At 46.8% G+C, this 12359-nt stretch overlaps 1 protein-coding gene across 1 annotated transcript in view; it reads left to right on the forward strand.

Moving 5' to 3' along the window:
* The window catches only part of LOC140730671 (nesprin-1-like), a 626730-nt gene that overhangs the window by 239888 nt on the left and 374483 nt on the right, over positions 1-12359 (forward strand). The window contains 2 exon segments of the mRNA XM_073051428.1: positions 5048-5212; positions 7946-8263. Coding sequence (XP_072907529.1) covers positions 5048-5212; positions 7946-8263 — 483 coding nt within the window.

Consider the following 12359-nt stretch of genomic DNA (forward strand, 5'->3'; position numbering starts at 1 on the left):
TGGTTGCGAGGGTTTTACCCGTGATAGACTGGGTCAAATCCACTACGTTTTGTAGGGTTTTCCATTCAAGGCCATTGGTGTTTCCATACCAGGTCGTGATGCAGCCAGTCAGTACACTCTTCACCACATATCCATAAAGGTTTGTCAAAGTTTTAGGTGTCATGCTGAACGGCTGCAGACTCCTAAGGAGGTAGAGGCATTGCCATACTTCCTTCACAATTGCACTTCCATGCTGAGTCCAGGACAGATCATCTGAAATAGTAACACCCAGGAATTTAAAGTTGCTAACCCTCTCCACCTCTGATCCTCCGATGAGTACCGGCTATGGACCTCTGGTTTCCTTCTCCTGAAGTCAACAATCAGTTCATTGGTCTTGCTGGCATTGAGCGAGAGGTTGTTGTTGTGACACCACTCAGCCAAATTTTCAATCTCTCTCCTGAATGCTGATTTATCATCACCTTTGAATCAGCCCTCAACAGTGGTGTCATCAGCAAACTTAAATATGGCATTGGAGCTGTGCTTAGCCACAGAGTCATTGGTGTAAAGTGATTAGAACAGGGGGCTAAGCACACAGCCTTGTGGTGCACCTGTGCTGGTGGAGATTGTGTTGGAGGTGTTGTTGCCAATCTGAACTGACTGGGGTCTACAAGTTCATGAGCAGAGATCACAACAAGGTGATGTATGGATACAATGGGATCTTGCTTTTGTAGAGTGGCGATTTGTTAAAATGTTCTGGTCCTTAAGTCTGAAGACTCACATGTATATCTGTCCCACCCCACACTTCCCAAAAGTACTTGTGGATGCACACTGGCGCTGGCACAAATCTAACCCACAGCCCATTCTGAGTGTGGGCCATTCTGGGCTTGGGAGAGCTGAGTGGTCAAGTACAGAGACTGGGCTAGAACAGCTTCCATGATACCCAACTCGTGGGGATGAGTGTCTGAGTCATCTCTCAGCACACAGAGCAGCCCTGCCAATCCCCAGCAACGTCCACATTCACCAATCCAACCATGGTGCTGCTCTCAGGTCCCTGTCTCCTCCAGCCTCTCCATACCAAGATGCAGTTAGTTAGTTGCTATTAGTTCACATTACTGAAGAGCAGGAGTTTGAATCACATTTCTAGCAAAGAGTGGAGACCAGGAGTCTGTGCCGTCTGCCCAGGACAATACTCTGATTGGATACCATCTGGAGTATTGGATTTATTTGAAGGAACTACACATGGAGGTCTCGGAACATCGACTGTACTCTTTTCCATAGATGCTGCCTGGCCCGCTGGGTTCCTCCAGCATTTTGTACGTGTTACATGGAGGTTTTATTGGTCTTGAAGATGGTGGAGTGCAAAGTCATTGGTTGAAAGGGTTAAGCGATGGTGATCGTCGTATAATACCTGAACTGTCCTCCTTCTTAGGCTGCCCCTCACAATTGGGAGTGTCTTGTCTCCACTCCAGTTTTGTGGCTTCTGGGGTGATGACGAGGCCAGTATGGGAAAGGCAGATTCTTCCACAGGTGGGCATACGAAAGATTAATGGCTGAACTAATCGGCGTTTGTAGGTGCTGCCATGTGACTGTTTCAGTTGTGTGCAGCCTTGCTTCTTATTTTAGGAGCCTTGAGGGCCGCCAGGAGGACAGTATTTACTCACTGGGCACTGAGCAGGGCCTGGGGTCAGGCCTGGGGTTAAGGGTTAAGATGCAGGGTTGACATGAGCCTACTGGGAGGCAGCAGCATTGCTGGCTCATGTCTGACCTCTGAACTGAGAGTATTGTTAGTATCCTTCCCAGGGAGGCATCACAAGCTCTGAACACAGGTGCAGACTTTCCTTTTGCCAAACAGTATTGGCAACCTTATGACTAGAGACGCATCTTTAAACAGCCTCACCTACAGCTTGTCCCTTAACCTGCCTCCTTCAATGTCTGGGCTTGAACCCTCCACCACCCCAGGACAGCACTTTGACTTGACCCTGTTTCTTCACAGACAGACTCCTGCTCTCAGTCCCCGGACCTTATCTCATCCCTTGGCGTGTGGACCTTGCTGCACCTCCTCTTGAATACGCACGTACTGTAACGCGGGTATACAGACCATTGGCTCTCAGCTAAGCAACTCCGTCTGCCCCATCCCCTGCAGCTCTGCACAAGCCCATCGGCCTTTCCTTGCTTCCTTTAGCATGAACTGCACTAAGTGGTCATTTAGAGCAGCCAGTTAACCTACCAGCATATCGTTGGGATGTGGGGAAACCAGAGCACCGAAAGGGAAATAGAACATAGGGCTGTTGGGCTTGAAATTCTGCCCTGTGTTCGTTTAGGAAGAGAGACAACCAACACCGGAATATTACAAAACTTGGCTTTAATGCAGAAGCGTAACTGGCACAGCAAGTACACGGCGTCGCTGGAGAAGGCGCGTTCCGCCTTCCCCTTACATTCTACTCTTATTTATACCCCTTTTCCCCATTCCAACCCCTCGCTACACATATTTGGTAAGGCCGAACTTTGTTGTACATATTAGGTAATATCGGGCACTTGTGTCCCCCTTATTGGCCCGATGCCATTCACTCACGAGTTACCTGTCTCTTTTGTTTATTAAATCGCGTGACACTAGCAGTTTCAGTGTAGCGGAATCCCCAGTTTCGCTTCCTCCCTCCCTTGTACTCCTGTCTCCTAATATCACGTGAGCCACTCCTGACCTATAGTGGCAGTCTCGAATTAACCCTAACATTAACCCTAACATTCCCTCCCTTGGCCTCCCTGAGGCCACATCCCTTACAAGCTTTTCCGCGGCTGCCGGGATCAGGCAGGGAGGTGAGCGTCCCCCGGCACTCTTTGGCGTGTCCTCCCTATTTGCTTATCCTGATTTGTCCGACCTAGGGTCACAAAATATGGGTAGGGGTTCCCTAAACATCAGCAATTTTTACAAGTAGCATGCAACATTTCAGAAGACTTATTCAAAAGTAACTCTCCATTTCCCCCTCTGCATGGCCCATTCCAGTCCGTGTTCTCCCATAGTGCGTCCACTTTCGGGAGGGCCTCGATCTCCCCTTCCACCGGGAACAAGGGTGCCTGGTACGCCGGTGGAGGTCCATCCTTTCCAGTCAAGGCTCGATCTATAGTTCGGACGACTAGGGTCCTGATACAGGGTATGCAACAACAACCACATGTGATAAAGATAGCAATTGAAATAGACAGTCCTAGAGCCGACTGTCCCAGAAACGCTCCCCACTTACCAAAGGTCTTATTCAGCCAATCTACCACTGGGTTGTTTACCCCGGACTGCTCTTTCAGCTCGTTGGCCAATGCCCGAAGTTCTATCAGGCTCCTGGTCAGCTTTCCGTCTGGTCCACCCCGTTCCCCACCAAACATCATCCCAGGAGGCACACCACTGCCCTCCCGCCGTTTATCATTAAGTAGTTGCTGAGCAACAGAGGCACACTTTTCTGCCTCAACAATAGCTTCCCGCAACTGTTTCAATAAATCATTTTCTGGAAATTTTCCTTCTCTGCTTCCTTTAACAATGATTTGAAATCAGAGATACTTTTCTTTTCATTATCTTTAGCTTCCAGACAAGCACAGTTATCAATTTTACCATATTTCTAAAAACTCTCATATACTCTGTTACTCAACACACAAATGTCTGAGTTTCGGTAACTTAAAGTTGAAGTGCTCCATGGCTCCCTAGTACACGGAGAGGATCAAATGTGGGACGGTCGCCTTTCAAAACCTGACCTTCGCGTGGGAGATTTCTCCTCTTAACAACCAGTCTAAGGTAGGCGCCGTCAGTATCTCCGTGCACTAAGGTGTACCGCGACACTTTTATCCTCCTCACTCCTGAGACTTTTATGCCCTTCGTGGGCGGCGGGTACCCTCACTCAGAAGACTTTGCACTGGCGGAGGATCCTTCTAAAAACAGATAAGAAGAAATGAGTACTTACCAGTCACGATTCTGCACCGGGAATAATCTTTCCCAGGGTAATTTGGGGTTGGTGAGGGTCCGTCAGCAGACAAGATCTAACTCAGTAATTTAACTATCTAGTGGAAGTCTTCGATATAACAGGCACTTCCTGACCTTAGTCGAGGTGCGGCCGCAAGTTGTCTGCTGTCGGACCCGCCAGCCTGTGTTGTCTCTTCCCTCCCCACGTCGGGGTCACCAAATGTTGGGCTTGAAATTCTGCCCTGTGTTTGTTTAGGAAGAGAGACAACCAACATCGGAATATTACAAAACTTGGCTTTAATGCAGAAGCGTAACTGGCACAGCGAGTACACGGCGTCGCTGGAGAAGGCGCGTTCCGCCTTCCCCTTACATTCTACTCTTATTTATACCCCTTTTCCCCATTCCAACCCCTCGCTACACATATTTGGTAAGGCTGAACTCTGTTGTACATATTAGGTAATATCGGGCACTTGTGTCCCCCTTATTGGCCCGATGCCATTCACTCACGAGTTACCTGTTTCTTTTGTTTATTAAATCGCGTGACACTAGCAGTTTCGGTGTAGCGGAATCCCCAGTTTCGCTTCCTCCCTCCCTTGTACTCCTGTCTCCTAATATCACGTGAGCCACTTCCTGACCTGTAGTGGCAGTCTCGAATTAACCCTAACATTAACCCTAACAGGGCATAGAAATTTACAGTGCATTACAGGCCCTTCAGCCCACAATGTTGTGCAGACAGTCTACTCTAGAGACTGGCTAGAATTTCCTTAGCACATAGCCCTCTATTTCTCTAAGCTCCATGTATCTACCGAAGAGTCTCTTACAAGACCCTATTGTGCCAATCATGCACTTGTGGTGGAAGGGGGTGGTAACATGCTAACTCCGTGCGGAGAGCACCCAGGGCCAGAGCTGACACAGTCCCTAAAGCTGTAAGGTAGCAGAATTAACCACTGTGCCACCATGCCTCCCTTAACAAGCCACCCCTGGAATTTCCATCTTCACCCACCTGTCTGGGGAGTGGCTGTGGGAGTTGTAGGGAGAGGAGATTGCCAATCTGGCCATTGATGAGGATGCTGCGGGAGAGTGGCCTTGCTCAGTGAGGCTGTGAAACCTGTTTGCTTTGGCTTCCAGGAGGGCACGAGGAGAGCGGAGGAACTGGTTCAGCTTCACCAGGAGTATCAGCAGGGCCTGAAGGCATTCGAGGATTGGCTGGAGCAGGAGAAGGAGAAGCTCTGCTGTTGCTCACACCTGGGCAATGACGTCGTAAATCTGGAAAAGACGCTTCGGGACCTTGAGGTAAACCAGAACCCTGTCTCGGGGCAGTGCATCCCACAAGCTCAGGAAAATGGCTTCCCCAACCAACTAAGTTTGAAATACTGTATCCGCTCCATTGTAAAATGGTGAAAGTGGCAGCCAAATTATGCCCAGCAAGGTTCCACAGATAGGAGTGAAGTAAATGACTGTATCCTCTGGTTTTGTAACGTCATTTGTATTCGTTTGGAGACTGGGGGAGATCTCCTTTAAAATAATGTCATATCTTTAATGCTTATTCCCAGGGTAGGGCGTCTAAAACCAGCAGCCATGGTTAAAGTGAGAAGGAAACATTTAAAAGGAACATGAGTGGTAACTTATTGACACCGTGGGTTTACGAAGAGCTGCCAGGAGAGGGTGTAGAGGCAGGCACAATGACAGTATTTTAAAGGCACCTTGACAGGTGCGAAGATTGGAAAGGTTCGGAGGGATATGGGCCAGTGCAGGCTAATGGGATCAGCTCAGGTAGACAACTTGGTCAGCACGACAAGTTGGGTTGAAGAGGCTGTCTTCATGATGTATGACTGTATAACTACGGTCAGCTGAGAGGGTGGGTTGGGCCTGGTTTTGTATGGATGATGCTACCCCTGACTTCCTATTGTACCAGATCAATATATCCGTACAGATAATTTGGTCAAATTCCTGATCCAGGACTTGACCACCAATACTCTTAAATTAGACTATCTTCTGACTGTGGAGCATGTCCCTCAGCTCTGCATTCTGAAACTTTTATACTGTTCGTGCATTTTGCTCTTTAATGATCTCATTTTAACAGCTTCGGTGAACAATCCCTTTGTCTGAGTGCCTCCGTTAACTAAGGAACAGGTGACTGCATTTACAACCTAGCCCTGTACAACTCTGACTTCACCCCACCTCCCACTTCATTCTCCCTCTGGTTGATGTTAACGTGCTTTCTCTCCTTCCATATTTGATAAGAGACCTTTGACCTGAAACATTAATGCTGTTTCTTGTTCTAAAGAAAAAGTGGGATCTCCTAGTGGCCACCCATTTTAATTCCACTTCCCATTCCCATTCCAACAGGCCAGTCCACGGCCTCCTCTGCTGCTGTGATGAGGCCACACTCGGGTTGGAGGAGCAACACCCTGTATTCTGTCTGGGTAGCCTCCAACCTGATGGCATGAACATCGATTTCTTGAACGTCTGGTAATGTTGGCCCCCCCCCCCCCCCCACAGCCTTCACCGTTCCCCATTCCCATTTCCCTCTTACAACTTACCATTTCACTTGCCCATCACCTCCCTCTGGTGCTCCTCTCCCTTCCCTTCCTTCCATGGCCTTCTGTCCTCTCCTGTTAGATTCCCCCTTCTCCAGCCCTTTTATCTCTTACACCAATTGACTTCCCAGCTCTTTACTTCACCCCTCCCCCTCTCCTGGTTTCACCTATCACGTACCAGCTTGTACTTCTTCCTCCCCTCCCCCCACCTCTTCCTCTGACTTTTCATCTTTTTTCTCCAGTCCTGATGAAGGGTCTCAGCCCGAAATGTTGACTGTTTACTCTTTTCCATAGATGCTGCCTGGCCTGCTGAGTTCCTCCAGCATTTTGTGTGTGTTTCTTGTTCCACAGATGCTGCCTGACCTTCTAGGGTTTATGTTTGTAATTGTCCTGGCTAGGACGCTGACCTTGAACAAGAACATAAAACATAAGACACTACAGGCCATTCATCCCACAATGTCTGTGCTGAACACAATGCAAAACTTACAGAGAAAATTTACAAGGGTGCTGCCGGGCCTAGAGGACGTGAGTTATAGGAAAAGGTTGAAAAGGTTAGGATTTTATTCCCTGAAGCGTAGGAGAATAGGGGGAGATTTAATAGAGATAGGCAAACTTACAAGGGGTACAGATAGGGTAAATGCAAGCAGGCTTTATCCACTGAGCTTGGGTGAGACTAGAATTAGAGGTCATAGATTAAGGGTGAAAGGTGAAATATTTAGGGGGCATTTCTTCACTCGGAGGATGGTGTGAGTATGGAAAGAGCTACCAGCATAAGTAGTGGATGTGGGTTCGATATCAAAGTTGGGTAAGATGGGAATGGTAGCGAGGGATATGGTTCAGATATGTGTCTATGGGACTGGACAGAGCAATAGTTTGGCATGGGTTAGATGGGCCGAAAGGCCTGCTTCTGTTCTAAAGTGCCTTATGACTCTAAGTTAAATCACTTCTTCCCACACATGATCCATATTCCTCCAGTCCATGGATATTCATCTGTCAGTTTCAAAGCCTTTCAACTATCACTGTAAAATCTGCTCCCCCCTCATTACCCCGGCAACCTTCTCCAGCACCTGCCACTCCCTGTGTTTAAAAAAATACTTTGCACATCTTTAAATTTTCTCCCCCTCACCCTGAATGCATGTCCACTACAACTTGATATTTCTACCTTGGAAAAAGATTCTGACTGTCTACCTATCTGTCCCTCTTATAATCTTATAAACTTCTATCGAGTCTCCCCTCAACTCCTGATGCTCGCAGAAATCAACGTAAGTTTGTTCAACCCCTTGTAGCTTATACCCTCTAATCCAGGCAGCATCCTGGTTAACTCTTTTCCAAAGCTTCCACATCCCTACTGTAAAGGGGTGACCAGCACTGCATACGGTTTTCCAAGTGTGGAAATTTGTCTGGCATGGACAACGCAGTTCATTTCATTAAATTCTCCAAGGAGCTGCACTGCCTTGTATTAACACGCTCCAATATTGTTTCACAGGACTTGGAGAGGCAATGCACTGAGGGCCAAGCTCTGATGAGCGCTGTGCTTAAGACACAGGAGAAGGTGACCCTGTCTGGCTCAATGTACATGGAAGATCGCATTCTCGAGTCTGCTCAACGGGACTGGCACCTCTACCAGCAAAGGCTCGGCGAGGCGAAGGAGAAGGTCAACGGTACCCTGAACACGCTCAGCCGCCTGGAGAAGATGTTCCAGGAGGTGGACACGTGGCTGTCCGACCTGGAGAGCAAGGTTGATCTCCGGTCAGGCAGAAAGACTGACCAAAGCACTAAGGAATCACAACTGGTGCAGCTGCAGGTGAGCACTGTGTGAGCAGCAATGACGTACCGCTCCGTGCCTCTACTGATGTAGTCTGCACTCCGCAGCCATGCCTTGCATCAGATCCCCCTGATTCTGCAGACAGTGGCACGTTACAGAGAGAAATTAGCAACAGTAGAAGCCACTTCAGAACTTCCAGCCAGTGAATTACCTTAAAATGCTGACTACCCTTAACACCCTTAACCATCAGATAGATAATTAAGTATCGTGTGGAATAGAACATAGAGCACAGGAACAAGTCCTTTGTCTCACATTGTGGGTGCCAAAGTAATTCAGCTGATAACATCTATCTAATAATACCTCATCTCTTCTGCCTGCACATGGTCGAAGTCTTTCCATTTTCTGCATTTTCATGTGTCTATTTAAGAATCTTTTTCATGCCTATATGGTACCTGCCTCCCCCACCACCCCTGGCAGCACTTTCTGACCACCCACCACTCTCTAATCGCAAAAAAATTGCCCCTTGCATCTCCTTTGAATTTCCTCCCCCCACCTTAAATTGAACTGTGCGGCCACTTTACGTAGTGAACTCAAGATTCCTCTGTACGTCAGCACAGAGACAAGTCCTGCCGTTAACTGTGTCCCTTCCCTTTACATTTGATCTTCCAAGTTGCATCATCCCACACTTGGCTTGAATAAACTCCACCTGCCCTTTCCCTGCTCATATCTGCAAGTTATGTTTTACCACTGTACGTGCTAGTAGCCTTCTACACTCTTCACAACACCACGCATCTTTGTGTCATCAGCAAACTTGCTAACCAATTGATCCAAGTCATCTATATGTATCACAGAAGGTAGTTGGACAACATGCACTAAATGCTGGAGGAACGTAGCAGGTCTGGCAGCATCTAGGGAGAGGAATCAGCAGACGTCGTGACCCTTCATCAGGACTGGGTGGGAAGGGGGAAGAAGCCAGAATAAGAAAAGGGGGAGGGGAAGGAGTACAAGCTAGAAGGTGGTCTAGGTGGGGGGGGCGGAATGAAATAAGAAGCTGGGAGGTGATAGGTGAAAATGCTGGGGAAGAAGAAATCTGATAGGAGAGGAGAGTAGACCATGGGAGAAAAGGAAGGAGGAGGGGCACCAAGAGGAGGTGATAGGCAGGGGAGGAGAAGAGAAGAGGTAAATGGGGCAGAGTGGGGAATTCAAGAAGAGGGAAGATGGAAGGGAGCAAATACTTGGCGCTAGAGAAATCAATGTTCATGTCATCAGGTTGGAGGTTACCCAGATGGAATATGAGGTGTTGCTGTTCCAAACTGAGAGTGGCCTCATCAATAAGTCCATAAGACATGGGGGCAGAATTGGGCCATTCGACCCATTAAGTTTGTTCTGTCATTCCATTATGGCTGATATATTATTCCTCTCAATCCCATTCTCCTGCCTTCTCCTTGTAGACTTTGACACCGTAAATAATCAAGAAGCTCTGTTTTCTTTTTTTTTACATTTTTTTATTAGTTTTTCAAAACATTTTACAAAATTAAAAACCCCAAATCCCAATGAGGAGCATTAATACAGAGCAAGGTTAAGCATACAATAACAATATGCTACAGAGGAAGAGAATTTAACAAAAAAGCACCTAAATTAAAGTCAAGTGAGCTTAGTGTCCTCCCCAAACCCCACAACACAAGAAGAAGCTCTGTTTTCAATGGACATCCCTCTATTCTGAGGCTGTGCCCTTTGGTCCTAGACGACCTTGGTTTAGGAAACGTGCTCTCTACATCCACTGTAGACCTTTCAATATTCAACAGGTTTCGATGAGATTCCCCTTTATTCTTCTGAACTCCAGTGAGTACAGGCCCAGAGCCAACAAATGCTTCTCATATGTTAACCCTTTCATTCCTGGGACATTCTGGTGAACCTCCTCTGGACCCTATCCAATGCCAGCACTTCTTTTCTTAGGTAAGATGCCCAAAGCTTCTTACAATAGTCTAAATAGGGTCTGACCAATGCTTTATAAAGCCTGAGCATTACATCTTGCACTTGCATTCTAGTCCCCCTGAAAGAAGTGGAGAGCTTTAAGGCCTTCATGATGGGGGATAGAAGTGCATAAGGTCTGGACATCCATAGTGAAAATGAGGCAGTTGAGCAAGTACATGGATTGGAAAGGTTTGGGTTATAGCCAAGCTCTGGCAAATGGGACTACCTTGGATGGGACATGGACTAGTTGGGCCAAAGGCCTTTTCTTGTGCCGTATGATATATATGAACTATATGAACAAACAGTAGAGGTCTCAGTACAAATTCTTATGGAACACCCACTAGTCATAGACATAGAACCAGAATAAGACTCATCGACTACTACCCACTCTGTTCTATGCGAAGCCAGTTCTGAATCTAAATAACCCAGTCACCATGGATCCAGTGCATCTTAATCTTCTGAAAGGGCCTGCCATGAAGGGCCTTGATGAATGCCTTAATAAAATCCATGCAGACAACATCACAGCTCTACATTCATCGACTACCCACGTCATCTGCTTGACAAGCTCAATCAAGTTATTAAGACATAATCTGCCCTGCACAAAGCTATGTTGACTGTCCCTAATTAGGCTATGCTTTTTCCAGTGCTCACAAAACCCATTCCTAAGAATTCCCTCCAACAGCCAGCCTACCAGTGATGTGAGATTCACCCAGCCTATAATTTCCAGACTATCCTCATTTCCTTTCTTGAACAAAGGAAACTCACCTATGGCTAGAGAGGAGTCCAAAGATCTTGTTGAATGTTGCAGTAATCTCATTTTCTGACTCTCAATAGCCTGGGGGTCAATCACATCAGAGCCTGATTACTTATTCACCTTATGTTCTTCAAGAGACCTAATAGCTCCTCTCTTTTTTTTAAATTGGACAATTCTACTTTAAATAGAGAGAGTACAGCAAAGATTCACCAGACTGGTCCCCAGGTGAAAGGAGAGATTAAAAAGAGTGGCCCTTACTCTCAAACTTAGAAGAGTGAGAGATGACCTCATTGGAATGTACAAAAGTATTAAAGTACTTGATAGAATAGTCTTGGAGTTTATGTTTCCCTGACTAATCTGTTTTGAATCAAGGTGTCAAAGCCTCAAATTAAGGAGTGGTCCATATAGGACTGAGATCAGGAGAAACTTCTTCAACCAGTGGTTATAAAGTGTTTGGAATTCTCCTCTCATAAAGGCTACAGTGGCTCAGTTACTGAGTGTGAATGTTCAAGACAGAAGGATGATTTTTGGATATTAGGGAAACACAGGATATGAGATTTGATCAGAATGTGTTGCTGAGGGAGAAGGTCAGCTACAGTCTTATGGATGGTGGGGCAGCATGATGGGCTGAACAGCCTCCTGCTCCCATTTCATATTTTCTCATATAGCTCAAAGAGAGGGATTAATCTTGAATTTTTAACTTTGAATTTTTTCAGCTGAACCTAATTTTCCCTATTTTTTTATATGGATAATGTACCCTAGAGGTGCCTTTTTGTTTCAAACGTAATTCTCTTTTCTCTCTTTTCTCCTGCCCTTCCCAAGGCAAATGGTTTCGCTCTGACTAGCCTATCAAAGATTGCCCCTTGGTTTCTGTACTCAAAGGAATTCCACCCTAATTAATGCCAACTACCCTCAGAATTTTACATTTCCATCTTAGTCCCGTTCCAATGAACGTTAACTTCACACTTCCACCCACTCCAGTTATACTTTCCCGAGGTGTGGTGTCCAGAACTGATTTGACTAGACAAGGGTTTATGTAACTGAAACATAACTTCCACCCTTTTGCACACCCGCCCTACAATAAACATCATGTTGTAAGCCTTTTTAATTACCTACAAATATTTAGTATGTTTGCACTTTTATATACACATAGATGTGTGTATACATATGCATAATCCTTATCCTCTCCATCTCCTTCCCCCCACCCCCCTTTCCTCAACTCCTCTCCCCTTCCCTTTTCCCTCTCCCCTCTCCCCTCCCCCTCTCCCCTCCCTCTCTCCCCTCCCCCTCTCCCCTCCCCCTCTCCCCTCCCCTTCTCCCTCTCCCCTTCCCTATCCCTCCCCTCTTTCTCTTCCTCTCTCGCCTCCCTCTACCTCATCTCTCCCCTCTCCTGCTATTCACACTCTC

This window comes from Hemitrygon akajei, chromosome 7, assembly GCF_048418815.1.
Source record: "Hemitrygon akajei chromosome 7, sHemAka1.3, whole genome shotgun sequence".
Taxonomy (NCBI): domain Eukaryota; kingdom Metazoa; phylum Chordata; class Chondrichthyes; order Myliobatiformes; family Dasyatidae; genus Hemitrygon; species Hemitrygon akajei.